Source organism: Lycium ferocissimum, chromosome 4 (genome assembly GCF_029784015.1).
Source record: "Lycium ferocissimum isolate CSIRO_LF1 chromosome 4, AGI_CSIRO_Lferr_CH_V1, whole genome shotgun sequence".
In the NCBI taxonomy this organism is placed as follows: Eukaryota; Viridiplantae; Streptophyta; class Magnoliopsida; order Solanales; family Solanaceae; genus Lycium; species Lycium ferocissimum.
This window is the reverse complement of record NC_081345.1, coordinates 7,054,556-7,081,397: the sequence shown is the minus strand read 5'-3', so window position 1 is coordinate 7,081,397 and position 26,842 is coordinate 7,054,556. Positions and strand designations below refer to the sequence as shown.

The 26,842-nt window shown below is 36.9% G+C and overlaps 1 protein-coding gene and 1 long non-coding RNA gene across 2 annotated transcripts in view; both read right to left on the bottom strand.

Annotated features, from left to right (window-relative positions):
* Nucleotides 1–20,714: 20,714 nt before the first annotated feature.
* Nucleotides 20,715–22,263, bottom strand: LOC132051488 (uncharacterized). Its single transcript, XR_009413730.1, has 2 exons — nucleotides 21,933–22,263; nucleotides 20,715–21,257 (listed from the first exon to the last, which is right to left on the bottom strand). It is a non-coding gene; the product is annotated as an uncharacterized LOC132051488 (long non-coding RNA).
* A 150-nt stretch (nucleotides 22,264–22,413) lies between these two features.
* Nucleotides 22,414–26,842, bottom strand: part of LOC132053701 (adenylosuccinate synthetase, chloroplastic) — a 4,863-nt gene continuing 434 nt past the window's right edge. The window contains exons 2-3 of the mRNA XM_059445814.1: nucleotides 23,370–23,443; nucleotides 22,414–23,251 (exon numbers count right to left, since the gene is read on the bottom strand). Coding sequence (XP_059301797.1) covers nucleotides 22,414–23,251; nucleotides 23,370–23,443 — 912 coding nt within the window. The remainder of the gene's footprint in view (nucleotides 23,252–23,369; nucleotides 23,444–26,842) is intronic.

The window sequence follows — 26,842 nt, the reverse complement described above, 5'->3', positions numbered from 1 at the left end:
TAAGGATCCGTATGGACTATCATGATCTTAACCGTGCTAGTCCAAAGGATAATTTCTCACTCCCTAACATTCACATACTTATTGACAATCGCGCCAAGCATGGTGCGCCTTTGTGGACTGTTACGCGGGCTATCATCGACATCATGGATGAGGAAGATGCTCAAAAAACGGCCTTCATCAAACCATGGGGAGTATATCACTACCGGTAATGCCTTTTGGGCTCAAGAATGTCAACGCTACCTATATGACGACGATGACCGCCATTTTCATGATATGATGCATAGAGAGATCAAGGTGTATGTGGATGACATCTTCATCAAGTTCCGAGTGTGTGATGATCATTTTGAGCATTTGAGAAAATTCTTTGACAGACTCCACAAGTACAATTTAAAGTTGAATCCTACAAAATGCGCATTTGGAGTGCCTGCCGGGATGTTGCTAGGATTCATAGTCGTCATGGTATTGAGTCGGATCCCACAAAGATCAAAGCATTCAAGAACTCCCACCACCAACAACAAAGAAAGAAGTCATGAGTTTCCTAGAAAGGCCGAATTACATCGGACGCTTCATTGCCCGATCCTTACGAATTGTAGAACCGATTCTCAAACTCCTCAAGAAAGATGCTCCAACTTAATGGACGAGAGATTGTCGAAAGCTTTCGACACAATCAAAAGATACTTGTCAAATCCACCCCCCCCCCCCCGTTTAGCCCGCCAAGGTCGGATGCTTCTTTACTCGTATATGTCGATTTAAAAATGCTTTTGGCGTGTTAAAAATGATGAAACATGCCAAAAAAAAGAAAGAGAGAGCCATCTATTATATCGGTAAGAAGTTCACACCGTGAATCCGTGATATTCCTTAGTGGAAAAGACGTGTTGCGCTCTAACCTAGGTGTCTCAAAAGTTAAGACATTATATGGTCTAGTATACACGATTCATTTGATCTCAAGATAGACCCTAAGGCACATCTTTCGCCAACCTATGCCGATAGGGAAACTGACCAAATGGAAATGCTATAGAGTGAGTTCGACATCTAATACATCGGACGTAAAACGCTAAGAGGCAAGCATTAGACGATCGGTAGGAAGCTCGGTGGATGACAACCCCGTACCTCTACGGACTTTCTCCCGACGGAAGTGATGACAATTGAGGGTGAAGAAAATGAAGATGAGTTAGGATGGAAAGTATACTTTATGAATTGATAAAGTGTTGCGTATGGAACAAAAAAGAATACGGGGTCGGAGAATAGGCTTCGATAAGTGGGGCTAAAAGATAGTGACCACGACGAGGAATATGAAGAGAAAGAACGGTTAGGCCTTGCGATGATGTTAAGAGATTTCCACCCTCGAAAGGTATATAAAGGGATAAGTGTGTGGTCAAATTAACACGGTTGCCTCGGACATGGAGAAGCTTTCCAAAAGATGACTTAAGAATAGAACGGATTTGCGCGTTTAAAGGAATATTTCACGAACTTCAGAGCCGATACTACAAATAACAAGAGAAGAAAGGTGCTCGAGGAGAAGAAACCCAAGGAAAGTTAAGGGTGAAAGTAAGAAAGGTACACTAACGGGTTGGTCGAAGGAAGAGGAGAGCATTTAGGAGTAAAGTAATCGGAAATCTTTAACCACGAGACTAAGAAGGATACTTTAACGAGTTGGTAGGAAACCGATTACTCATCGAGGAAAGAACGAGGATGATGAGTCAACACAATTGATTAGAAAATTAATGACATGGAATAAGAATTCATGTGAAGACCGAGAGATTCGATCATAGAAGAAATAAATGAAATATAAGGAACGTGCATGGAAGACCACCCTACCGTAGCATTAGAAAGATAGATAAAGGTTCGATGAAAGAGGATAGAGAGGGTGTAAAACGTAAGAATTCGTGCTAAGAGCAAAAATAGCGAACACTCGAAAAAAAAAGCTTGATGCACAACAACACAAACGCGTAGTTAAGAAGGATTATGAGCAAGTGAGCTAAGCGAGCGAAAGGACTAGTAGTGGATGGAAGGCTATGGAAATGTTGAAAAAAAAATGATGATATAGACATAAATGGAAGAAGAACTCGTGGAAAGAAGTTCTAGATATGTTATAAGCAAAGTCGAAGAAAAACGAGGAGTAAGGTATAAGCGAAGACTTCATAAAGGACGTGACGAATCTTGATGTCCACATTAACTTGCGTTCGTAAAACCATTAGTCATAAAAAAATAGAAGTGTGAAAAGACGAAAAGAAGGCATCGGAATTGGATCTAACCCTTATAAGTATTCCGATTGGATACAAGACTCAGAATTAGCAAGAAGATAGACAAGTGAGACCATACGATGACGGAACCCGGCCCTAAGAAGATCGTGGAAGAGTGGTAGATAATTATCGAGACGACGGTTACTCGAAAGCTATGGGCCTATAAGGACCTCTCCTAATAAGGGGGAAGAACATACTAGACTTGAAAGGAACTATGACGTTTCAAGCTCCGAAAAGGAGATTTATTAGCTCGGCCGCAGTTCGGCGCGTATTGACATATCGGGAAGGTGACGGAAAGAAGTAGAAACAAATTGACAATAAGTGTACTATGAGACGCATAGGAGAAAGTATGAAGATAACTCAAGAGAGCGCTTTACGCCAAAATGAATTACGATATGTTTAGACCATGATTTGAATCCCTCGTATCGGCAAAAAAGTGCGCCGTACTTAAGTATGCGCGTGACATGCCCTAAAGGGTAATGAAAAGAGCAAGAAAGGTCTCCAAGCTAAATTTACAAAGGGTGTTAGAGAGGATGACAAACCCAAAGGACACTTGGGATGACAATGACAATTGTAATAAAAGGAACAACGATTGATAGTTTGGAAATTTTGAAAGGAAAGGAAGAAGCAAGCCCTATGAATGGAAATAAAAGAGTTCACGGATATTAGAAAATAGTTCATGGACCACTAATTATACTGAACATGAGAGCATATGATATGGAATTATATGAACCATCAACGTGAAGCTATACCCAACTACAATTGTAAGAAGGCCATACCGGAAAGCCAACAAGAATAACGACCGAGACGATCGCCAATACAAGAAAATCGAAGATAAGTACACTTGCGTTGCAAGAGAGTAATAATAGAAGAATTGTCGTAGTCCTATGCTTCTGGGATTGTATTGATAGATGTGAGGGAAGGAAGTAAAGAAAAATTTGTAGCAGGAGCTCAGAGATATTGCGAGTTATGAAATTAGTTGAACTCAGATTATAAGTTTGCCATAAGTGTAACTGGAATGTGAAGGATAATAAATGGCAAAGAAACATTACGTATATACGTATTTCAAATAATGATATAACCGGCCTTAGGAAGGAACATAACCATTAGGTTCACTAGCGATAAAGTTATCACAGTAAACATTTGGAATGTAAGGGTAAGAGATGGCGACAAGGATGTAAGGATTAGAGAGCTCGACTAATGGACTATAAAAAAAAATCGATACGAGGTATATCTAAGATCAACGGGTATAAAAAGGATAGCCCGAGATGGCACCGAAGGAGTAAACGCAAAGAGGGCGCCATATATGAAAGGTAATTGTCCACTAACGGGAAACAAGGACGAGAAAAGAGAATACTTACGGATGACGAATAGTTATGGCACGGCAAGTCAAGACTACCATAATGGAGAAAGAACAAAAGTAAGATGCTAGTTAATTTTCGATCATGTATATGAGGACAAAGAAGTGAAAGAAGATGACTAAAGGCAATGAAAGAGTTAAGAAAGAATGAGAAGAGGCCGATCCAAGTTATAGTTTAAGAAATGGTAATCGGACCTAAAGGAAAAATAATTGTTCTAACGAATCAAAGATTGTGTCGTGGGTTGGCAATACCGCAACATTCGAGGACGAATGTTTTTATGGGGGAAGAATGTTACACTCCGTATCTTCGAAGAAGCACTTATCAAATTTTAAACATAAGTACGTTGAGTTACGGTTAGTAAAATCACTTTGAAATATAAGAAAGCATTATCAAGTACATTTAAGGAGTGAAGGGTGTATACGGGGTATACCGGAAGGTTTTATATATGAAATGAGTGGAAGAAGTGAAGTAGTATGACTTTGGAGAAAGGATGGGTAAAGTTTAAAAGTAAAATTTGGTCCAAATTGAGGAACAAATATCTCTTAGCATATGAAGTGTTTTAAAGTGAAACAAAAGCCTAAAATGAAGTTCGTCAAGTATAGTTTTCAACGCAACAAACTGCTCATTGATAGGACATCGGAGTAGAGAATTATGGATGTTACAAGTTCAAAGCCGTAAGCAGTAGAAACGCGTGCTCGAGACGGAAAGAGCGTTAAAAATGCTACAATGAACCCGACCAAATTCGACCCTATATAAAGGGTAATAACCCCCTTTTTTTCATCAGATTTTGGTAGAAATTTCGAGAAATTGAAGAGAGAGAGAGAGAGAGGAATCACAAAAGTAAGCAATTTTTGATATTAATCGAAGCTCGGATAAACGCATGGATGTGATTCTAGTATGGTTTTTGGTGGATTCAAGGTGGATATTGAAGATATCGCTTTTTTAACTAAAATAAGGTATGAACCTCTCCTTATTAATATTACTTTTGGTTAGTTACGAGGATAGAGTGATGAAATGGTTGTATAATAAAGTTGTTGGTTGAGAAATTGGACAAACATCGCGTAGGATGTTTTATGGAATATTTTGGTATTGATGATAATGTTGTTGATGTTGGTGTCAAGTTGTAAATGTTATTTTTTTAGTATTGTGACTTCAGGCTAGGCATATAAACGGGGGAGGTCGCCTTAATTTCGGCGGATTATAAATGAATTTATTTGAAGCGACTAAGACAAGCGTATAACGATGAGTCTGCGGTGTGTGAATTCTCATAAATATAGACTTAAGTAGCTTGGACGAACAAGAGTAGATAATCGAGGGCTGACGTAAGGTATGTTAAGGCTCCCCCTTTCTTTCATTTTGGCATGATCCTATGATACTTAGCTAACAACGAGTAATCGAGTTCCACATACTTATTCTTAGAAGTATTAGGAACATCTCGGTTATTGATGATCTGTACCCCTCTATTATGATTATTCCTTCTGTCACGGGTCCCTATTTATTGTATCATGATAAGGTTAGTTTATGTTTATGCGTATTACATTCATTTGCATATATGCGTATTGATCGACCGTGACTAAAGCGTTATATACGCGTATATTATGTATGTTTATGTATATATATGTATGGGGGTATGGGAAAAGGGCGGCGTTATAACGCATTACCACCTGGAATGGGTTGGTACACGGTGATGATGATTATGATGCCCGAAGGAACCTATATGATTATGATGCCCGAAGAACATATGATGATTATGATGCTTTCTGAGGGGCTATGTGATGATCATGATGCCCGACGGGGCCTATATGGGATAGAGATCCAAGTTTAAGCCGTTCCTCGACACTATGAACTATGCATTGCGTATCATACGCCCTCGAGAGGCATTTTTAGTAGCGAGATATACGTATATGTTAGGATAGTAAGACATACGAATGCATTCATACGAGATATGTTCGAGATAGCTAGACATACAAATGTATTCGAGTCGAGTCTACTTTAGTTTATGATTCTCGATTTTCTTCATAACACCCTATGTGTATGTTACTCTCTACGCTTACATACTCAAGACATTTTCCGTGCGAACCCCACTTTTCGGGGTCGCGAGTTTCGTACCGCCCGGATACAGACGCGGTTGGTGATCCTCGATGCCTGTGACACGCTCGGTGCTTGGGAGAGCTCTATTGTTCGGGAGCTTGAGTCATTTTGGTATAGGTCCTTTGACATAGGCTTTGTTATATTCTTAGAGGTCTGTAGGCATATGTAGGTTGTTGTATATGCGCAGCTTTGGTCGACCATATTGATGTTGTTCATGCTTGGATGTCCTCATGGGCAGTGGCGCCTTGTCGGCTTACATATTTGTTATGTTTTGGTTATTTGTGGCTCCTCGGACAGCAGTTCATTACGATATAAGGCAATATGATTCTACAACATGCTTTTACGATTTCCACATTATCCTTAGCATCAATCTCGATTATATCCCAATAGGTTCGTATACGAGTGTCCAACTCGGGCACTAGTACTAGTCATGGCCCACCGATTTTGGGTCGTGACGGATATGGCATTTTAGGTTTCATAGCCTCTCGATGGTGTTTCATGGCGAATTTCAGGTCGTTTTGACCAAAATTGAGAGGGCTTTTATATACCTTTCACATTATGATTACCGGGTTTAATTTTGTTTAATTTTAGTTAATTACATCAATTGAACCATGTTTCTCATGGATGTTGCTCGGGTTCCCACGCATGTAGGTACACCATGGCGGGACCTCGAGTCCCAACCATCTTGGTGATTTGTCTTTGGCAAGCGTACTATCTTCGTATTTATCCGATTTTTTTGTGGATTTTATTGGATTTTAGGGTACAAGTTAGTTACATTTTTCTTTTGTCCTATCTCGTTTTATTTTTGAAATTATGATAGGTACAATTTGGGAAATTTTTACGGGGAAATGGGAGGACGGTGTGTCCTTTATTTTTCGTCCTAAGGATTCCTATACAATGGAGGCTATAAATAGTAAGTTGAACGTCAAGCAAAAAGGTCCGTATTTTTTATTACCTAAAAGACTAAGGTTCATATATACTAGCTATCACAGTTGATATTAAAGGATATACAAAAATACAATATATAGGAGAAGATAAAATATATAAGAAGAAAGGTGATTTGAGGATTTGTGAAGGGTTTTTGTTGCTTGGAGTGTTGAACCCAGTCATATGATCTTTAAAGTTGCCTCAACAAAAGATAAATTCTCATGTCAGTCATGTTTTCATTTCAAACTATGATTATCCATTATTTGTGATACTTGTTAGTTAGAAAAATGATTATATATTAGTTTGATTGTTTTTAGTGATTAAGTAAGTGTTATGTTTCCTTTGTTGTTATTTGAACTTGAAAAAGGAGTTAGGAGGTTTAAAATTAGACAATGTTAAGTAACTTTGAGTTGGTTAAGTTAACAAAAATGAAGAAAAAGATAATTTAAGTTAGGATTCTTGACAGGTTAGTAAGTTGATAGTTTTTTGAAGTCAAGTTAGCCACTTTTGATAGTTGATAAGAAACATTAGTTGGTTGAAATCTGTCCTAGTTGATAACCTTATATATGCTCCTTTGTTTTGATATTTTTAAATCATAAGTTAGATTGGAGAAAACACACTTGAATAACTTGGGTAGATATGATTAAGTTAAAAACACCTCTAAGTCAAGAAATGTGCCTTTTTAATTTTTTTTTTTAGTCTAAAAAAATGACTTTTTTCCCTTCATTATTGGTAATGTTTACTTGTTTCAATAGTTTGATTCATTTTAAAAAAATATTGCTTCTAAGATTTTAAAAACTTTGAATTAAGTTTTTCTAAAAAAATAGATGTTGGGTCTTTTTTTAAAATTTTTAAACCTTTTGTAAAACTTGAATGCCGGGTGAGTTTGGTGAAAAAACAGGATTTAAGTCACTCTTGACATTAAAATTGAAAATTGATATCTAGTAAATTTAAGGTCTTATAACTTGATTTGTAGTTTTTCCCCTTGTTTTTGAATAATATATATATATAAAAGTGTGTGTGTGGTGTGTTATATATATATATATATATATATATATAATATATATATAAAAAATATATATATATATATATATATTTTTGTCTTTGTGGGATTAGGGAGTTTTTAGATTGGACTTAACAAACAAGTTAAAAATTTTTGGGAAACTGTTTTTCAAATATGGTCTTATAACCCCTAGTTTTATTTTGTTTTTGTCGAAACTTTGGAAGTTTAAAAAATAAAGTGGGCCCAAATCCCTTTTTTGTTTTAATTTTTTTTGATTTTATGTTATAAAGAAGTTGAAAAATTGAATTGTTTTTAAAAAATGGTTAAGGGTTTAAACCATTGTTGTTGAATGTAATTTTGAACTAAGGTTTTTTTTCCTTTCTTTGTATGTCACAATTTTGATTTTGTTTTATGGCTTGAGTTCTAAAAAACCAATTTGGTTTGACCCGGGTTTTAAAGCACTCCTTTAAATTTTAACAATTAAAGGTTTGGGGAATTAACTTAAAAACCTTTTTCGGATAGTATTTTAAACGACCTATTTGAGTAATCTTACTATTTGAAGAAACTTAAACCCTTTTTTAAAAAAGGAATCTTTAAAAAATTTTTTTAAAAATGCTTTTTTTCTTAAAAAAAAACCCCTGTTGTTTGTATTGATAATTGTGCTATGTTTGCTTTTTGTTCATTTTTTCCAAATAAAAGGAAAATTTTGAGAAAAAGGTTTCTTTTTAAAATTGTTTTTTTTCCCTTGCAAGGGATTCGGAATATTAACAGAATTAGCTATTTGTACTAAAACTTGTGAGCCATTTTTGGGTCCATTGATTACAAATTTCTTTAACTAATAGGCTAAAAAAAAAACGGAGATATGAACCAAGTATAGCGTTTTCCATGATTCATTTGAATGATTATTTTTGATTTTCACCTAGTTTAAACCCCCTCTAATAGTGCAAAACTTATTTAAAACTAGTTTACAAGTAAAGTTTTGAATAATATTTAGTGTTGGGGGAAGTCTAGGATAAAAAAATATTTTTTAAAAAGGTTCCCCCTTTTTATTTTTAATTTCCCCTTTCCCCAAACTGAAGGATTTAAATTTTTTAAGGGCTTAACATTTTTTTTTTGGAAAACGTTTAAAAAAAAGAGATCTTGTATTAGTTCTTCGTAGGGTTTTCTAAAATTTCCCAAAAATTTGAATTGGACTATTATTGTTTTATCTTTTTTTTTTTTGCCCTTTTGCTTGGAATTTTAAACTTGCTTGAAATATGTTTAGATGCTTTAAGTAAAAAACGTTTGTTTTTAAATTTTGTGTTGATTATAGAAGTTTAAAAAAAAACCTTAAATATTTTTTAAAAGCTAAACGCATTTGCTTGTTTTTAACTTGGGTTCTTTCTTTTTCTTGCCCGGGGTATGATCCTATCCCAAATTCAATAATATTGCTAAAAAACCTTCCTGAACCTTTTCCAATTAACACAACTAGTTAGGGAAAGAATAGAAACTATTATAATTTTGCCCTTCTTTTTTTTTTTTTTTGGAAATTTTTTTGTCCATGGGGTAACCCCTCCTGATCATTTAGGTCAGACTTCATTCGAAAATACATTTTGATTATATTTGAAACTATTTGAAATCGAAAATGTCTTTTGAAAAATTTACCTCAGGGCTGTGAAATATCTTTTTTCCCCTAGTTTTAGGACAATTTGAAAACAAGTTGAGATTGGGAAACATCATTTAAAGGTCTTTGAACATCACGAAATTTGGCATTGTTGGTTTCTTGGACTTGTCTTTAAACCTTTTTTGGAACCACCGGGATATTTTTAAAACCGTCAACCTGTATTTCAGGGAAAAAAGCAAGTTGGAACCTTTACTTTGAGACTTGGTTTGGGACCGAGTCTAAATGAATATTCAAAACATGTTGAGTGTAAGGTGGAAAATCGAAAAGAAAAACATATTGAGACTAAACGGTATTTTTTACTTTTGCTTAATCGTATTATCTTTTGGGCTAGTTTTAGGTGATAATTCATCTCTATGCTACTTTCCCATTAACATCTCTCCCAAAAAAGTTTTGAACTTGGGCCCTTTAACTTGTTTGTTGAAAAGCTTTGGTTTTCCTCCCAGGGGTTGAATTCTATGTGTTTTTGTTTTGAATTTGTTGATACGGCCTTGAAACGGGATTATAGAGAACTTTTGATTGTTTGTTTAGTCTTAATTAGTACAAATATTTAAGTTTGGAATTGTGGCATTTTGGGGAGACTTAGGTTTTTTGTGATTAAATGTGGTTTTAGAGTTGATATCGATTTAGTGTAATTTATTTTAAAGGGGTTCCTTCTGGTTTTTCTTTTTTTAGTAGGGATACGGGGGTATATCATGTATTAAAATTCGACACTTAAAAATTTTTAGAAAAAGATAGTTTTGGGGCCTGGGTTTGTTTTATTCTTAATGATCGAATAAGTGTTATATTTAACAATTGATGGGTTTCATAAACTCCTATTTTACGAGATAATAATTATATCCCTAAAGCATTGTAGTTCATTTTTGGCTTTTTAAATTTAATTATCGTCCTCGGCTATTTTTTTAATATTATGTATACCTATTTGTTGTGATTACCCCCAAAGATGGAGGGCCCCTCGAGGCCCCTAACATTTCAGATAGTCTACCCCATTGGAAGCATGCATTGGAGCGCATATTGGAGCGGGAAATTTAATTTTCATTTTTTTTTGGGCCGGCCCAAATCCTATCTTATTTATTTATGTATTTCAACGTTTTTGCATGATTTATTGGAACCTTTTAAAAATTTTCACATATTTAAGTCAAACCCTTTTGAAAACTCCGACTTTGAAAAATTCTTGTGAAAAAAATTTTTTTTGGGCTAATTATACTTGTATAATATTGAGACATCTTTAAAATTGAAATAATGATTTTTTTGGGGCCAAAAAATTGATGAAACCCAATTTTTAAAAAAATACCATGGAACCATGGACTATTGGACCGTTTGGACAAGATTTGGACTTGGACTATCTTAGACTAAAAAATAACTACAAATCTAAAATATAAAACATGGTTAAAATATGGATAATAATAGTATGCCAAAAAATGTTTTTTTTTTATAAAACAACTAAAACCTTTTTTTAAACTCGGGGGGGCTTACGTTTCACTTAGGTTAATGCCCGGGTTTTAACCTATTTTTTCCCAAACCCAAATGCCCAAATTTGGGGAAAACTTACCCTTTTATTTATTGAAAGTGTTATATTTTTGCATAAATATCCTTTTTTTTGGGGGAAAAAAAACAAAAACATTTTTATAAAAATAATTTATATTCAAAGGCATACTATTATAACCCATAATCCCTTATATTATGGGTCCTTAATATCGGGGGGCCCAACACCTTCCCCGGGGGGTCCCCCCCCTTACCCATACTTTGGTTTAGATTGGTTTTTTTTAAAATTTAACCGTTTTTAACCCTTTCGAACTTTTTCCTAAATTACCTATAATTTGGGGATTAAAACAAATCCATTTAATACCTCCACATAGAAGTATATTTTTTTCCCTTTTTCCCAATACATTTAAACCCTTTCTTTTCCGGGGCACCCTTTTTTAAAGAGGCAAATGCAAATCCCAATCGAAAAAAAAAAAACCCAACCCCACCGCATGGAAACCTATAGCGGTCGTGGCCGCCATGGGGGCACCTGCAAATTTTCCCCCCCAAAAAATCCCAAACCAAACTCAAAATCCCCCCTAATACCGGGAATCCTTCACAAACTACATACACAACACATACAAAAAAACTCAAAAGGGCATCGGGAAATTCCCAAGTTGCCGAGTCAACTCCCCGTCCTCAAATTCCAAATTCCCCCCCCAAGTCCCAAAAGTCCCTAGGGGTTAGGAACCGAACTAGATATTCACACAAGTTCTAAATGACTATCTGGGTTCCGAAATTTATGAATTTTCGAAGAATCAAATTTTTCAAAAGCTCAAACTTTTTCGACCACGCCCCGATCCTAGCCTTACCTCGTGGAGTGGCAAGGACTTTGCATGGTCTATTGTGATGTTTTCCGCATGGGTTTGGGGTGCGGTGTTGATGCAGGAGGGTAGAGGATAGCTTATGCTTCCCCCGCGCTGAAGGTTCACGAAGAATTATCCTACCCATGATTCGAGTTATCGTCGTAGTCTTCGCCTGCTTTGAGGCATTACTTGTACGGTGTCCATTGTGAGGTTTTTACCGAGTCAACGTAGCCTTCGGCATGTGTTTACCTAGAGAGATCTTAATTCTAGGCAGCATCGATGGATAGAGCTCCTGAAGGATTATGACATCTCTATTCTGTATCACCCTACTAAAGCCAATGTGGTGGCTGATGCCTTGAGTCGCAAGGCAGTGAGTATGGGGAGTTTAGCTGATTGGCTGTTTCGAGCGTCCGTTGCCATGGAGGTTCGCATCGCCACCGCTCGTCGGCTTCCCGACATCTCGACCTCGGCAGATCTTGGCTTGTATAGAGGTGAGGTCATCGTTATTGGATCGGATCAAGACTCATCAATTTGAGGATTCTCACTTGAGCAAGATCCGAGATAGGGTGTCGAAAGAGGAGGTCAAGGAGGCCGTGATCGATTCTGAGGGCATTCTGAGGATTAGGGGATGCGTATGCATTCCTCATGTTGGTGATCTGATTCAGTTGAGCTTATCTGAGGCCAACATATCTCGCTATTCCATTCATCCAGATCGACCAAGATGTATCGCATTTCTGAGACAAGACGCTATTGGTGGCGCCGTAGAAGAGGATATAGTTGATTTTGTGGCTATGTGGAATGTCAATAGGTAAAGTATAAGCACCAACGACCCGGTGGGGTGTTTTAGAGAACGCCCATTCCCGGTGGAAGTGGGAGAGGATTACTTAAGGGACGGTCACGGTCTTCCGAAGACCTCTAGCAAGTTTGATTCTATTTGGGTGATAATGGATACGTATTGACTAAGTCCGCTCACTTTGTTCCGGTTCGGTTTTTATATCGCATAGAAGTTAGCCAAGATATATATTCGGGATATTGTGAGATTACATGGGATCCCTTATTTCTCGTTTGTATACGATCGGGGTATTATCTTCACTTCCCGATTCCGGAGAGCATTTCGCGACGAGTTGGGTTCCCCGCGGACTTTAGTATTTTTCCATCCCTAGACCGATGGCCGTCCGAGCGGACCATTCGTGTGCTCGAGGACATGTTAAGAAAGCGTGTATTGATTTTGTGGTCGTGGGATCAAAGACTTGTCTTCGTGGAGTTGCCACAACAACAAATTATCGTTGATATTGGTATAAACGCCTTTTGAGGCCTTATATGGTAGAAAGTGTAGATCTCTGATTGGTTGGTTTGATGGGTTCGTGACTCGACACGGAGCATGGATTTGTTGAGAGAGTCCCTTGATAGAGTGAGAGTTATTCAGGCCAGACTCGTGGCGGCTCAGAGCCGGCAGAAGATGTATGCGGACCGGAAGGTTCAGGATTTGAAGTTTGCTATTGGTGATCAGGTTCTATTGAAGGTTTCACCCATGAAGGGTGTTATGAGGTTTGGTAAGAGGGGCAAGTTGAGCCCTAGATACATTGGCCCTTTTGAGATCGTGGACTGTATCAGTGATGTAGCTTATGAGTTAGCGAGTTCACCCGATTTTCTATGTTTCGATACTAAAGAGATACCATGCTGACGGTACCTACATTATCCGTTGGGATTCTATATTGCTTGATGAGAATTTGACTTATGAGGAGGAGAACTGTCGCAATCTTGATAGGCAGTTTGGAAAGTTGAGGTCCGTCGAGATTACGTATGTGAAAGTGCAATAGAAGCACCGATCACATGGAAGAGGCTACCAGGTGACCGAGTCCATGCGTAGCCGATATCCCCAGTTGTTCACTGATTCAGGTATTTTTCCTACTTTCCTTCTTTTCTTTGCTCGAAGATGATCAACGGTTCAATTGGTATCTAATGTAACGACCCGTTCGGTCGTTATAGTCCTTTTGGCACTTTCACCCATTCTCGAGCATTGGTTGGCTCACATTTGACCCGAGGGGATTGTTGACACACTTCCCGAGGTGTCTAGACTGGAGTCGGGTAACTTTGGTGAAAATATAGGCTTAAAAGTGAAAGTGGTTGAGCCAAAGTTGACTTTTGGGCAAACAAACCTTTTTCGAAATTTCATAAATTTCGAGAGGTCTGGATAGTCATTTAGAATTTGTGTGAGCGTTGGGTTCGGTTCCCAATGCACTCGGATGCATTTGGATGGGAAATGGGAATTAAGGCATCGGTGGTTGGCTCAGTCAACGAGACGTCCATTGGGAATTTCGAGGCCACAGATGCGTTCGTAACTTATTTTTATGTGGGACTATCTCGGGAGTTAGTCGAAAAATCGGATCGAAGGAAAATATTGGGCCAAGTTTCTGGTGTCTGGTGCCTGCTTTGGCGGCACCAGCACCGCTGGGGCGGTGGACCTGCCGTTGAAGCGGTACGATCCATTTAGGCTTGACCGCTAAAGCGGTCAGGTAGCCGCTGGGGCGGCCCAGGTCCGCTACAGCGGTGACGGGTAGTGACTGTTCATTAATTGAGTCTTAAATGAGTCTTAGACCCTTATTATTTCATATCTCGATATTGGGGGTTGGGAAAGTTGCTCTTGGAGACAAATTGAAGGAATTTTTGGAGGTAAAACCTAGTCTAATCCTTTACTTCTCTTTAATCACAATCATCTTAGACTTTCTCTTTCCCTTTTCAATCCCTTAAAAATGGAATTTGAAGGAGGGTCTTGAGAGATTTTTCTCTAAGATTATACTTGATAAATTGATGATATTAATGTTAAAATGTGATGAATCTAAGCTTAGTAAGCCCATATCTTCCACTTTTAACGATGAATTTCGGATTTGGAGAATTAGGGTTCATACCCAATTTGGGCTTTTTACTAGAAATCAGAATTGGGGATAATTCTTGAGCTAAATAAACAACTAATGATTGGGTTATGATTACCTAGGATTCAATTTGGTATTTTACCCGCGAATATCCTGTTTTGCCCTTGTAGGCCTGTTTTCCCAATTCCTAGGGTTAAAATGGACTTAATTGATATCATAGTAATATTAGTATCATTCCCTATGATTTCTAACTTAGAATTCGATTATGCTTAGACTACTTTGGTTCTGAGATTCAGAGGAAGGGCAAGGCGATAGAATGACTTGTTGGTGCTGTGGTTCGGCAGTCCAGGTAGGTTATGGTTTACCTTTGGTGAGACTTCGTATAGCGAATCACATATTTAGATTATAATGTCGGAGACAGCATGTAAACCTTCGGGTGTGGAGTTGGGATGAATATTGCCTTAGGTTGGACCCTGATGTGTGTTGGGACTAGCCACCCCTTTATGCGTGTCAATTGTTCAATTTTGTTGGCTTGATGCCATATGTAGTTGGTACATATAGAATTCTGCTCGTTATCCTGATTTGGAATAGGATTGACATGCCCGTTTTGGTACTTGTACTTGATATATTATTGGCGTACCCATTGTTGGTACTTGAGTTATTGATATATGTTGGCATACCGACTGTTGGTATTGTGATGTGATACATTGTTGGCATAACTGTTGTGGAATTGGCGATATTGAACTCGACTGTTGGTGATTGACATATGCATTGCACGCATTCTCTCATATTTATCATGCATGGCCGATATTCGGTGATGATCCGGTATCGTTGATTGAGCGAAACTGATATTTGATAAACTCTTTTACTTGAGTGATTGTGAAAAAGGCCGATGTTCGAAGATCCATTCCAAAATCATTGTTTATATGAAATTGACACTTGATAAACTCTTTTACTTGAGTGATTGTGAGGAGGCCAATGTCCTAGGTTCAATTCCGGAATAGTTGATTTATGAAGCTGATATTTGACAACTCTTTTGAGTTATTATAAGGAGGTCGATGTTCGATGGTTACATTCCGGCATCATTGTTGCATGGCCGATTCCGATGTTATTCTAGAATCGTTAGTGCATGGGCTTCGCGGGTCCCCCAGGGTGGTGCCGGTGAGACTCCCCCTGTGAGCAATTAGCCAGGGTCCCGTTTGTCTGTTTGGCGAAGATGCGGACGGGTGGCACTTAGACTTCGCGAGTCACGCTGGGTTGTGCTGCCGAGATATCGATATTTCCGTCCGGAGTGCATGTGTACACCTCATTTGCATAGCATGGCATGGCATCACTTTTATACCATTATTGCACTGCATTGCATTATGACTTGAGTGAGATGTCGTTTATGACTGTATTGTGATGATTGTGTTGTTGATGATTGAACTGTGATGATTCTATTGTGGTGATTGTTTCAGGATTGCGTATACTCAGACTTATTATATTGGGGTTAGATACTTACATAGGTGTTGACGGATACTCGGTCACGATTATATTGTTTTATGCGTGATTGGTTTACTTGTTTATTTGCTTTATTTTCTGAATTGCGTTAACTATGCTTAGTCGGCCTATGATGCTTACCAGTACTGTTGTTTGTACTGACTTGCACTTGCTACATTCTTTTATGAATGCGGTATCGAGACGGAGTCTCGCCTATGACTCGTGGCTGATCGACTCTTGACCGACTTGAGTTTTCCAGGGTGAGCATGGCGTCCGCTGACCTCGAAGACTCTTCTATTACTTATGTCTTGCTTTTCATTCAGAGACATGATTTGAGACAACTTATGTATTATTATTCAAATCTTTAATAGTCAGATTTAGATGCTCTTGTATGACCAGACCAGATACTGGGGTAGATTTCATTTACTTCTGCACTTGTTAATATTATATTATGTGTGAGATTAACATTAGTTTACTTTCTTCCGCTATTTTCATTTATTGTGAATGTTGAGTTAAGGTTTCGCCTACCGAGGTGAGAAAGGTAGGTGCCCGCATGACCTAGGCTGAATTAGGTCGTGACAGAATACCTCTTTGTGTGATAGCATTTGTAACCTGTACACTGTTTAGAGTAACCTCACTATTTTGGAAGGAAATAGGCCTTTTTAAATAACAATAATCTTTAAGACTTAAATTTTGAAAGAAAGAAAAGGGTGAAAACCCGTTTTGGTTTAAAACCAGTAAACCATGATTGCAATTGTGCTAAGTTGGTATTTTGTTCATTTTTCCAAATCGAAAAGTTGAGTAAAAACTCGTTTCCTATGTAAAAAGCGCTTTTGTGATTCTTGCAAAGTGGTTAAGGTACACACTGAATCTAGTATTAGCTACTTGTACTCAAAACTTGTGAGTCTCACCTTTGCTTACTATTTGATTACCATTTCTATTGACTAAATAGGATAATAACTATAAAACTGAAAGGTATGAACCTATATTATATAGACTGTGTGTTCCATGATTCATTTGAATGGTTATTTTGACTTTACACCTAATGAATCCCTCTAATAGCGTGAAACTTAGTCTACAAAGCTAGTTTTGATAAGTGGAGCCTTTAACATAATATTTGGTGTTGAGGGAAGTTTAAGATAGAAATACGATTCTGAAAGAGTTCAACTCCTTCTGTTCATTTGAATTCCCTTTACCTAAAGCCATATGGCATTTCTGTTAGTGTGAGAGTGTATTACAATTTGATTCTGAAACCAAAACTGATTTATAGGGGAAAGAAATCTTATATTGGTGCTTTATGTGAACTGTTCTTTTAAAAAATTCCAAAGCAAGGCTGGATTGCTTGTTTGTTTACCCATCTTGTTTCTTCCTTCTTGACTACCTTTGTGATAGTTGGAATTTTTTTTTTTTACTTGCTTGAAATATGATTGGAGAGGTGTTAAATACAAAGACTGTGAACTTTTCTGAAGTGTGTTATGTTGACTATAGAAGTTTAAAGGAAAACTATAAACATTTTTGAAATGCTAAACTGCATTTGCTTTTTTTTTAATTTTTTTTTTAACTTGGCTGTTTTCTCTTTCCTTGGCTGATGTATGATCCCATATTGAGCTTCAATAATATTGCTAAAAGTCCTTCCTTTGAGCTTTGTCTGAATTAGCACACTTAACTAGTTGGGGAATGGATATGAAGTTGTTATGATTCTGCCCCTCGTCTTTCTTTTCTTGATGGATGTTGCTGTGTCTATGAATATGACCTCTTCATGATTATCTAGGCCTAGACTTACATTTGAAACTACTGCCCATATTTACCTGATTCATATTAGAAACTATTTGAAATCTGTGTAGATGTCTTTGTCTGAAAATTTACCCCTAAAACTATATGTGTAACCGTCATTTGATCCCATTAGTTTAATAAGACAATTGAAAAACAAGTTGAGATTTGAAATATTATTTAAAGGCCTTTGAATGCCTCACAAAATTTGGCATTGTTGGGTTATTTGTGACTTGTCTTAACCTATGTTTGAAGACCCTATCTGTGCATCACTTTAAACTTGTCAACCTCTTTGTATTACTGGGGGAAAATGCAAGTTGGAACCTTTGTTTTGAGACTTGGTTTAAGACTTGTTGACTGTCAAAATGAGTTTTTAAAAACCTGTTGAAGTGTGATTTGGAAAACCTGAAAACTGAGAAGTATATTGAGACTAAATTGATATTGTTTCACTCTTGCATGAATCTGTAATATGCTGGCTATAGTTTTAGGTGATGATTCATCTCTATACCACCTTCTTGCATTAACACTTCTTCAAAAAGTCTGAACTTGGCACATGAACAACTTGCTTGCTTGAAACAGCATGGTTTTTCCTCTTGTGCTGGTTGAATTACTCTGTGACACTCTTGTTTTTGAATATGTTGATAGCTGGTCTTAGAACTGTGTATAGTAAAGAGTTTTTGATTGCTTGTTTAGTCTTAATTGGTAACTAAATACTTAAGTTTGAACCTGTGACATTTGCTGGGTAGATTTGAAGTTTTACGTAAGCTAAATGTGGTGTTTGAAAGTTGATATCAGCTGAGTATATAGTGTATATTGAGGTGTATAGAGGGTATTCCTTAGATGCATTTTCCTCTCTATTTAGTAGGTATATCAGTGGTATACCGTGTATACCGCAGCCTGACACTTAGAAAATTTTAGAAGAAGATGTTTTGGGCCACAATTCTGGGCCTGTCCTTAGTCTTGGAGATCTAGTAATTGTTATATTTAGCCACTGATTGGGCTTTTGCATAAATTGTCCTCTATTTTTCGAGTATAATAATTATGGGCTTGGCCCTAAAGCATTGTAATTCATTTTTTTTGCTTTATAAATTTAATTATCATCCTCGGTTATTTTACTAATATTATATATACCTATTTGTTGTGAAAACCCCTATACGTTGGTGGGTCCATCGAGGCCCACTGACAATTCTAGATCGAGTCTACCCCTAGCATGGATGGCCTAAGAATTGGAACACATTATTGGAGCGGAAAATATTAATTTGTGCATTTTTCTATTGGGCTTGGTCGGCCCAAATCCTTACTCTATTTAGTTTTTCATTTTAATTCATTATTGTGTATGATTTATTGGAACCTTTAAAATTATCACATATTTAGAGTCACAAAAACATTTCTTAAAACTCTAAAGCTAATTTTGGAAAATTCTTGTGAAAAAAAAAAAAACAACTTTTTGGACCTATTCTACTTGTATAATATCGAGACATCTTTAAATTTGAGAATAATGATTTTTGGAACAAAAAATTGACAAACTTAATCAATTTTCAAAACAAAAAATGACCTTGGACGCATGGACTATTGGACCGCTTGGACAAGATTTGGACTTGAACTATTTTTGATTAACTTAGGCTAAAAATGACTAAAAAATCTATGCCAAAAACGATCTTCTAACTTAACTATTAGATCTTTTTTATCAAAGGGCTTACGTAGTGTTCTACTTAGGTTAATGCCTTCGGGTTTTAACTTAGGTGTTCTACTCCGAAACCCAAAACGCCCAATTTTGGGCAAAATTTTACCACTTTTATTTCTTGAAAGTGTTGTACTTTGCATGAATGACTAAACTTTTATTGGGGGAATCTAAAACAAAAGCAGTTTTTTTATCAAAAATAATTTATATCTACAAGGCATACTATTAGAATCCGTAGGTTAACCGTATTTTACGGATCCTTAGTACCGGGGTGCCTAACACCTTCCCCGTGGGATCACCAGAACCCTTACCCATACTTTGGCTTAGATTGTTTTCTTTTAAAATTTAACCGTTTTAAATGAACCCTTTCGAACTGGTTTTCCTAACTTACCTATAAGTTAGGTGGCGACTCTAAAACAATATCCATTTAGAGCACCATCCACATAAAGGTATTTTTCCAGTACGATTAAACCCGTACTTTCCCGGGATACTTTCCTTTTTAGATAAGGCAAGTGCAAATCCGAATCGGAAAGAATAGAACCGCTACAACTAGGACAAACCTTTTGGGAAAAAATCTAATAAAGAAAAAAGAGTACACATCTTGTAATACGCATTTTGTGCTGTCTCATTAAAATCCTTACCAAGAAAACTCAATTGAAACAAAATCTTGGTAAAGTTAAACTCAACCAATATTTTAACTTTACGCAAATTTGAAAAAAAAATCTTGGTCGCTATGCTTTGGGCTTTGGAACGCAGGTGGAGTCAATATCTTCAGATAAATAAAGATGAACTAATGATGTTAATGTGTCTATGTTCTTTCCCTAAAATGTTTCCATGTGCATTTGCCATTTAAGTCATGGTAGGATTGTGCATACATTTGCTTCAAAGGTCTGGTTATGAAACAATAACAAATGGGACCGCTGTTACGTACAAGAATAAGATAACAGGTCGATTGGTTTTGTAATCCTTTACAAATTTATTGTTAGTTTTATGTTTTTTTTATAAGAGATCTTCACTTTTACCATAAGAGATATGAAAATGACACACGAGATCAAAACAGGTCAATTTTCTTCTATTCAAATTTTAAGTGATCCTAGAAGACCATTTCCTCAAATCTCACTCTAGTAAGGGAACATGAGAGTACACTGCTAAATAACTGGGCAACCATGAAGGAGAAATAGTAGGGAACTACTTCAATAAATAGGAAAATTCAAGAATGCGAAGGATGAAAACTGGAACGCCATTTGTGTGGACGAATAAGGCGCCATTTTAAACATCTCTTCCGCAAATCTATAGTACAGACCAAATGTAAATTTCACTTGAATAAGTTACAGTGCTGGATTCAGAGGAGAGTAAACTAAAGACTAAACAGAAGATCATCCAAAGCACTATAGTCATGGCACCAAATTGAGGCGGAAGCCAAGACAGCGATGCAGTCAAAGCTTTTTATTAGAGGAGATATGATCCCAAGGCAAGCAGGTGGCAAATTTTAAGCCGCATATCCCTTTGGGAGCACCACATACAGGGAGGGGCGGGGAGGGGAGGGGAGGGGAGGGGAGGGGGAATGATGAGATCTAGCTCTGGAGCTGAAAAATACATCATTGAGGTCATTTTAAATTGATAATCCTGAGGTTACCAAGAGTTTAACCATGCAAAGGGCATTACTTCTACCAGCACGATGAGAATAAGATCATGGCAATATGACCAATTCCCTGAGATCACTTGTAGATGAGGGCATCACGACCAGGCCCAATACCAATGTAATGGATAGGTACCCCAACAAGTTCTTTTATCCTTTCTACATACTCACGTGCAGCCTTCGGTAAGTCTGAATATTTTCTGATGGAAGAAATATCAGTCTGCCAGCCAGGCAAGACTTCGTATTCCACCTGGTTGAATGAAATTCGAAGTGAAGATATTAACAGAAGATACAGGGTGAGACAAAGTAAAACGGTAATAGAAATTAAGAGACCATCATGCTTATGCTGTATAAAGGATGTGCGAACAAACAAGATCAAAATTATATGTATATAAATAGCAAAGATTGTCAACAGATCATGATAAAATGGAGAGGACGACAAAGAAAAAGTGGATAAAATAGAATAAAGATCCCTCATGTCGTTCCTTTTTCTCAGTAGAGTCTGGCAAAGAAACCTTAATAGTATAGTCAGATGAGAGACATATTATATGAGTAAACTAAGTTTCTGTCATCACAGAAAGGACGCAAAAAAGAAAAAGAGAACTAAATTCTATCATTTATATTTAATTCTTCGCTGATAAATAAATATGTAAATTTGTTCCACCACAACATTCATGTTAAAGTTAAATGAATAAACTTGGCTTCAAAAGACTAGGAAATAGAGGGAAAAGAGCTGAGATATTCCACTACGCCTATATGTAATTGAAATCTTCAGCCACACAAAAACTAATAACATTAAGATCATTAACATCTTCTAAGAAGCGGATACATGTTCATGCAATAGGCTGGTGCAGAATAAAAGAAAACAAGCTCACCTTGATTTGATCAAGTAGATGAAGATCAGAAGGAAATGATTCAATTGGTGTGCCATCTGGCACTCTGTAGGAAACATCCAACTGAATTTCTGAAAGATCTGACAGCACGTCAAGCTTTGTTAGGTTCAGAGAAGCAAATCCATTAATCTGACAGAAAAATCTCAGTGCAACTATGTCTAGCCAGCCACAACGACGGGGGCGACCAGTCGTTGTGCCCGGCAAATCACAGAAGGCCACCACCTTTACCCAAGATTTCTGTTGGGAAAGGACTCTAGTAGTGTCTGCTTTAACCTGCAAGCAATATATCAGTTAAGTACAGTGTCTTAATACTCAAATTGCAATAGAATGGTGAACTGTTTCCAAAGTTCAATGTATGGTATATCTGCAGTACAATATTCAGTCTCTTGCTCTGCATGTTAGATCCATTTATAACCTTTTACAGAAAACTAGAGTTCTTTTTATTTAAAAATATTAGCTAGACTTACTGAAAAAAAAATAAAAAAAAATGAGCAACACCAAATGCTCTGTTCTTTGATACTAGAGAAAATAGAGTAAGTTCACTTACCACACCGATGAGATCACCAATCACTCGGGGAGCAATGCCAAGACCAGTGCAGATTCCACCAGCTGATAGACTGGAGGACGTCACTAAAGGGTACGTTCCAAAATCTATGTCCAACATAGTTTCCTGACCACCTTCAACCAAAATCTTCTTTTTCTGAGATATAGCATCATTCATGAAGTGTACAGTATCTGTAATAAAGGGTTCCAACCTCTCAGCAAATTTCTTGTAGCGTTCCGCCTCTTCCCTGAGCATATCAGGGCTATAATTAAAACCTTTGAATCTTGAAGCAGCATCTGATAGTAAAAGATCAAGTTTCTGGGGGAAGGTATCCATATGCCTTAAATCACTTACTCTTATGCCATTTCGAATGACCTTGCTTGAATAGCAAGGCCCAATGCCTCTCTTGGTGGTGCCAATAAAGGATTTAGCCAGCTCAGCTTCTCTAAGCCCATCTATTACTTGGTGAAAATCAAATAATAAGTGAGCACGATCAGATACCAATATCCTTCCTTGACAACAGACTCCATTAGATTCAAGACCATCAATTTCTTTAAATAATCCTGGTAGATGCACCACAACTCCATTAGCAATAACACATACCGTTTCCTCATTGAGAATACCCAAAGGAACAAGGTGAAAAGCAAATTTCTTTCCCTCTGAATTGTAAATAGTGTGCCCAGCATTGGCTCCACTCTGCCATAAATCAACATTGAAGGGCCGAGAGTAGAAAAAAAAAATCTGTCGACCATTTATTCTTTACCGCCGGTGAGGGCCCGGGGGGGGGGGGGAAGGGGTGGGGGATCATCGCATCTTGGACCTCGAGCAACCATAAACTAGATTATCGTAGGAATCTATTCCTTTTGACCACTAACTGAAGAAGAAAAATCCAGTGAAACAAACTAATCTTTTCCTGCTTTGACTTTCTTTTTTGGTGCCGAAAAAACTTCTATATTTCCCAAGCAAGAGCAAATAAGATTAAATGATAGCACAAAAAGAATGTACTAAAAAGTTTCAAACCAAAATAGATGATTACCTGTGATTTACGCAGTTATTCAATAAATCTAACAGTAACAGAAGGCAAACCCTCAATATAGAATTCAATGAAGTATCCAACAAAAATCATCAGTATTTTCCTTCATAATGTAGAAAAACGAGGTGTTTGCATGATATATTGTAATATAACAGGCAGCACAAGATAGAAGTTTAACTGCTCCACCAATGTCCAGAAAAGGTCAATTTCCATCAGAATTTTCAGGACCCAATCAAGAAAACCTATCATGGTAAAACATCTCAATGATCATTCGAACATACAATTCTCCGAAAGCTCCAAAATCAAAAACGTTGTGCCTGAAGTGGATAGACGAAACCGGACTAAAAGTAACATTGAGCAATTGTTTACAACTGACTATACACGGAGCTAAGGCATCAATAACCCAATGAAACAAAACCCATTTACCCATAAGCAGATACAGAATTTTAAGTCAGTAGGTGGTGAAGGCAAACTTAGTATAAGCATATCTTTTCTTTTACAAAAAAAGTTCAACTAAATACATAAAGCTCAAGGACAGTGACAGTGCCGGCTGTCCTCACACTACATCTGCCGTGCATTCTCAGACGACAACCGAATCATCCATCTCATTTTGCAAATTAAAATAAATTAACTATTTAGCTAGAAGTTCCACAAAACCAAGACTATTGGGGTGTGTTCGGTAGGGAGGAAAATGTTTTCTAATTTTCCCGTTGAAAACAATTTTTTTAGGAAAACAAGTTCCTTAAAAATGAGGAAAATGACTTCCCTGATGGAAGTAGGATAAACAAGTTCCACAATTGGCACTCCACATTGATTGTGTTTTCCCCACCCTCCAACACATATCATCTTCACCCCTAATGATATGATCCTAGATGGCACAAAGGGCACAAAGATGCTTGGAAGGACTTGGCAAGGGATTGTGGCGACTTCTAAACCAAGTGGCTCAAAATGCAAAGTGCCAAAAGTGCAAATTATGGCTATACAATGCAAATCAAGACAAATTGGGCTACAATCGCAAGATAGTTGGTGTTTGGAAGATGAAGATTTTCACATGAAATTATTTTCGAAATTCCCAAAATCACTATGAACAACAAGGCCTTTACCTCATTAATGACATTTTTGTAATAACTTAGTCTTCTTTTAGTCTACGAGTATAAATACTAGACTTAGTTCATTTCATTAGAGATTTGGATGAATTATGTATTGAATACTCTAAGGAGTGATAGTTTGTTTGTCTTAATAGCCTTTAGGATTTAGGATAGTTAATGGTGGATTCCATTATTGGTTTTGAACCTCATTTCTATTGATTCCATGAAGAGTTGTTCATTTGTGGATTTCATTTGAATATCTCTTGCCTTGATTTCAAATAGCTTAGGTTCTATTAATTGAATCGATTGAAAGTGGGTTTCATATACTTGGTTTGTCAATAGATTCATTATCATTGTATGTCCTTCTATCCTCTTTTCTCATCCCCTTTTCTTCAATTCTCATCCCAATTTCTTATTATCTTTACTTTCCGCGTTTTAGGTATTGATTTGGTGTTTTCCCCAAATCGATTCGTATCATTTGGTATCAGAGCTTAGGCTAAAGTGTTGTTCTTACAATTCTTAATCCTAGGTTTATATTTTGAAAATTTTAAAAAAAAAAAAAATCAAAAATTCCAAACAAAAAAAATTCAAAAATCCAAAAATTTGTCATTGTTTGTTGAGTTTGATGTTAGATATGAGTTTGTTTATGTGAAAAACCCTTGAATACGAAATTTGAACTTATTTGGAAGGGTTTTGAAGTTTTCACCATTGAAGGACCTTCAAAGCTTGAAAAATTCAAAGTGGATTTGTTGATTGAAGGTTTAATTGGTCTTAATTCCTATTGGGATTTATTCTCCTACTCATTAGGAGTTTAGATCTGCAATTTGGAGAAAAAAAGAGGTGATTTGGAGTTGATTTGAAAATTGAGTGTTTTTCATGTTCTTGAGCATCTTCATATCTTCATGGGTGTTCTTGCAAAGTTTAGAAACTAACAAAGTGGGTTTAGTGATTTAGAGTTTATTTGGAGCTAATTTTTATTGGGTTTTATTCTCCTAATCAAGGAGGACTTAGATTCGAAATTTGAGAGAAAAATAAGTTGATTTGGGCAGAGATTGAGTTTTGGGTGTTCTTGCAGTTCATAAGGGCCTTCAGAAGTTCATCTTGAAGAAGAAGATCAAAGAGAGTATTTAATCCAAAAGTCTTCAAGTCAAAGGATTAAAAAGTGTTTTTGTGGGCCCAAGAAAAAAAAATCAGCCCAAATTTCCAAAAAAAAAAAAATTCGAATTTGCCACGTCAGCATTGCCACATCAGCAGCCACGTCAGCGATGCGCCTGACGCACACCCAATCACTCCTGATGGGCGCATGGAGCCTAGATTCAAAGGCTTGAATTTATTCAACACTTGGAAAAAATTTCTAAGTGCTGGCAGATTTTGGCCTAATTTTAGGAGGGCATATCTTTGTGTGTATATGGAGTTACGAGATCCATAACCTATCTAAATTGAATTTCATCGAGTCTACTTTCCAAATCAACAAACCATTCATCAATCGGAGCTCTATAGAAAGAAATATTTACGTTTTAAAAACACGCTGCAAGCAGCCCCGAATTTTTTAAGTGTTGGCCAAAAACTTCCCAAATTTGTCTAAGTGTTTGGCCAAGGGTTGTTCACTTCTTCTTCTCATTCCTTTGATTCTCCTAGCTTATTAATAACTAGTAATTGATCCTTACTTGGTTGTTAACTAGTTCTTGAGTCTGTATTTCTTGAGTGCCAATTCTTTCAAGCTTTTATCGTTTTAACCTCGTTGAAACTTCTTTGGCTCAAGTCCTTTCGTTTAATCGAGTCGTCCGTCTTTCAATTAACAAGAATCTGTTCTTCCATAAAGATTAGCAACCTTGTGAATTGATTTGGGATAATCTTGGCTAACTTTGGAAGAAGCTTTAGGATTGAGAGGTAAGCTTGAGTGCAATACGAGTGACGTGAGGAACCTTACTACTAATCTTGTTTGCTCATTTTGTAGGTACAAGAAGTGAAGTCATAAGGAAGAGGAGATATAAGGAACTATGTCATCCATAGCCTTAGAGTCTTGGGATGATGATATGGTAGGTTATGCCTCTAGTAATAGAGGATATGACTATGATAGTGATGAAGGCTATGGAGAAGATAATGATCAATTTGATCATGACCCATATGATGGAGATTGTAATGATCAAAATAGGTTTGATAGTGCTTATGGACATAGTGATGAAGAAGGTCCATATGATCATGAACAACATGATAGCAAAGAATA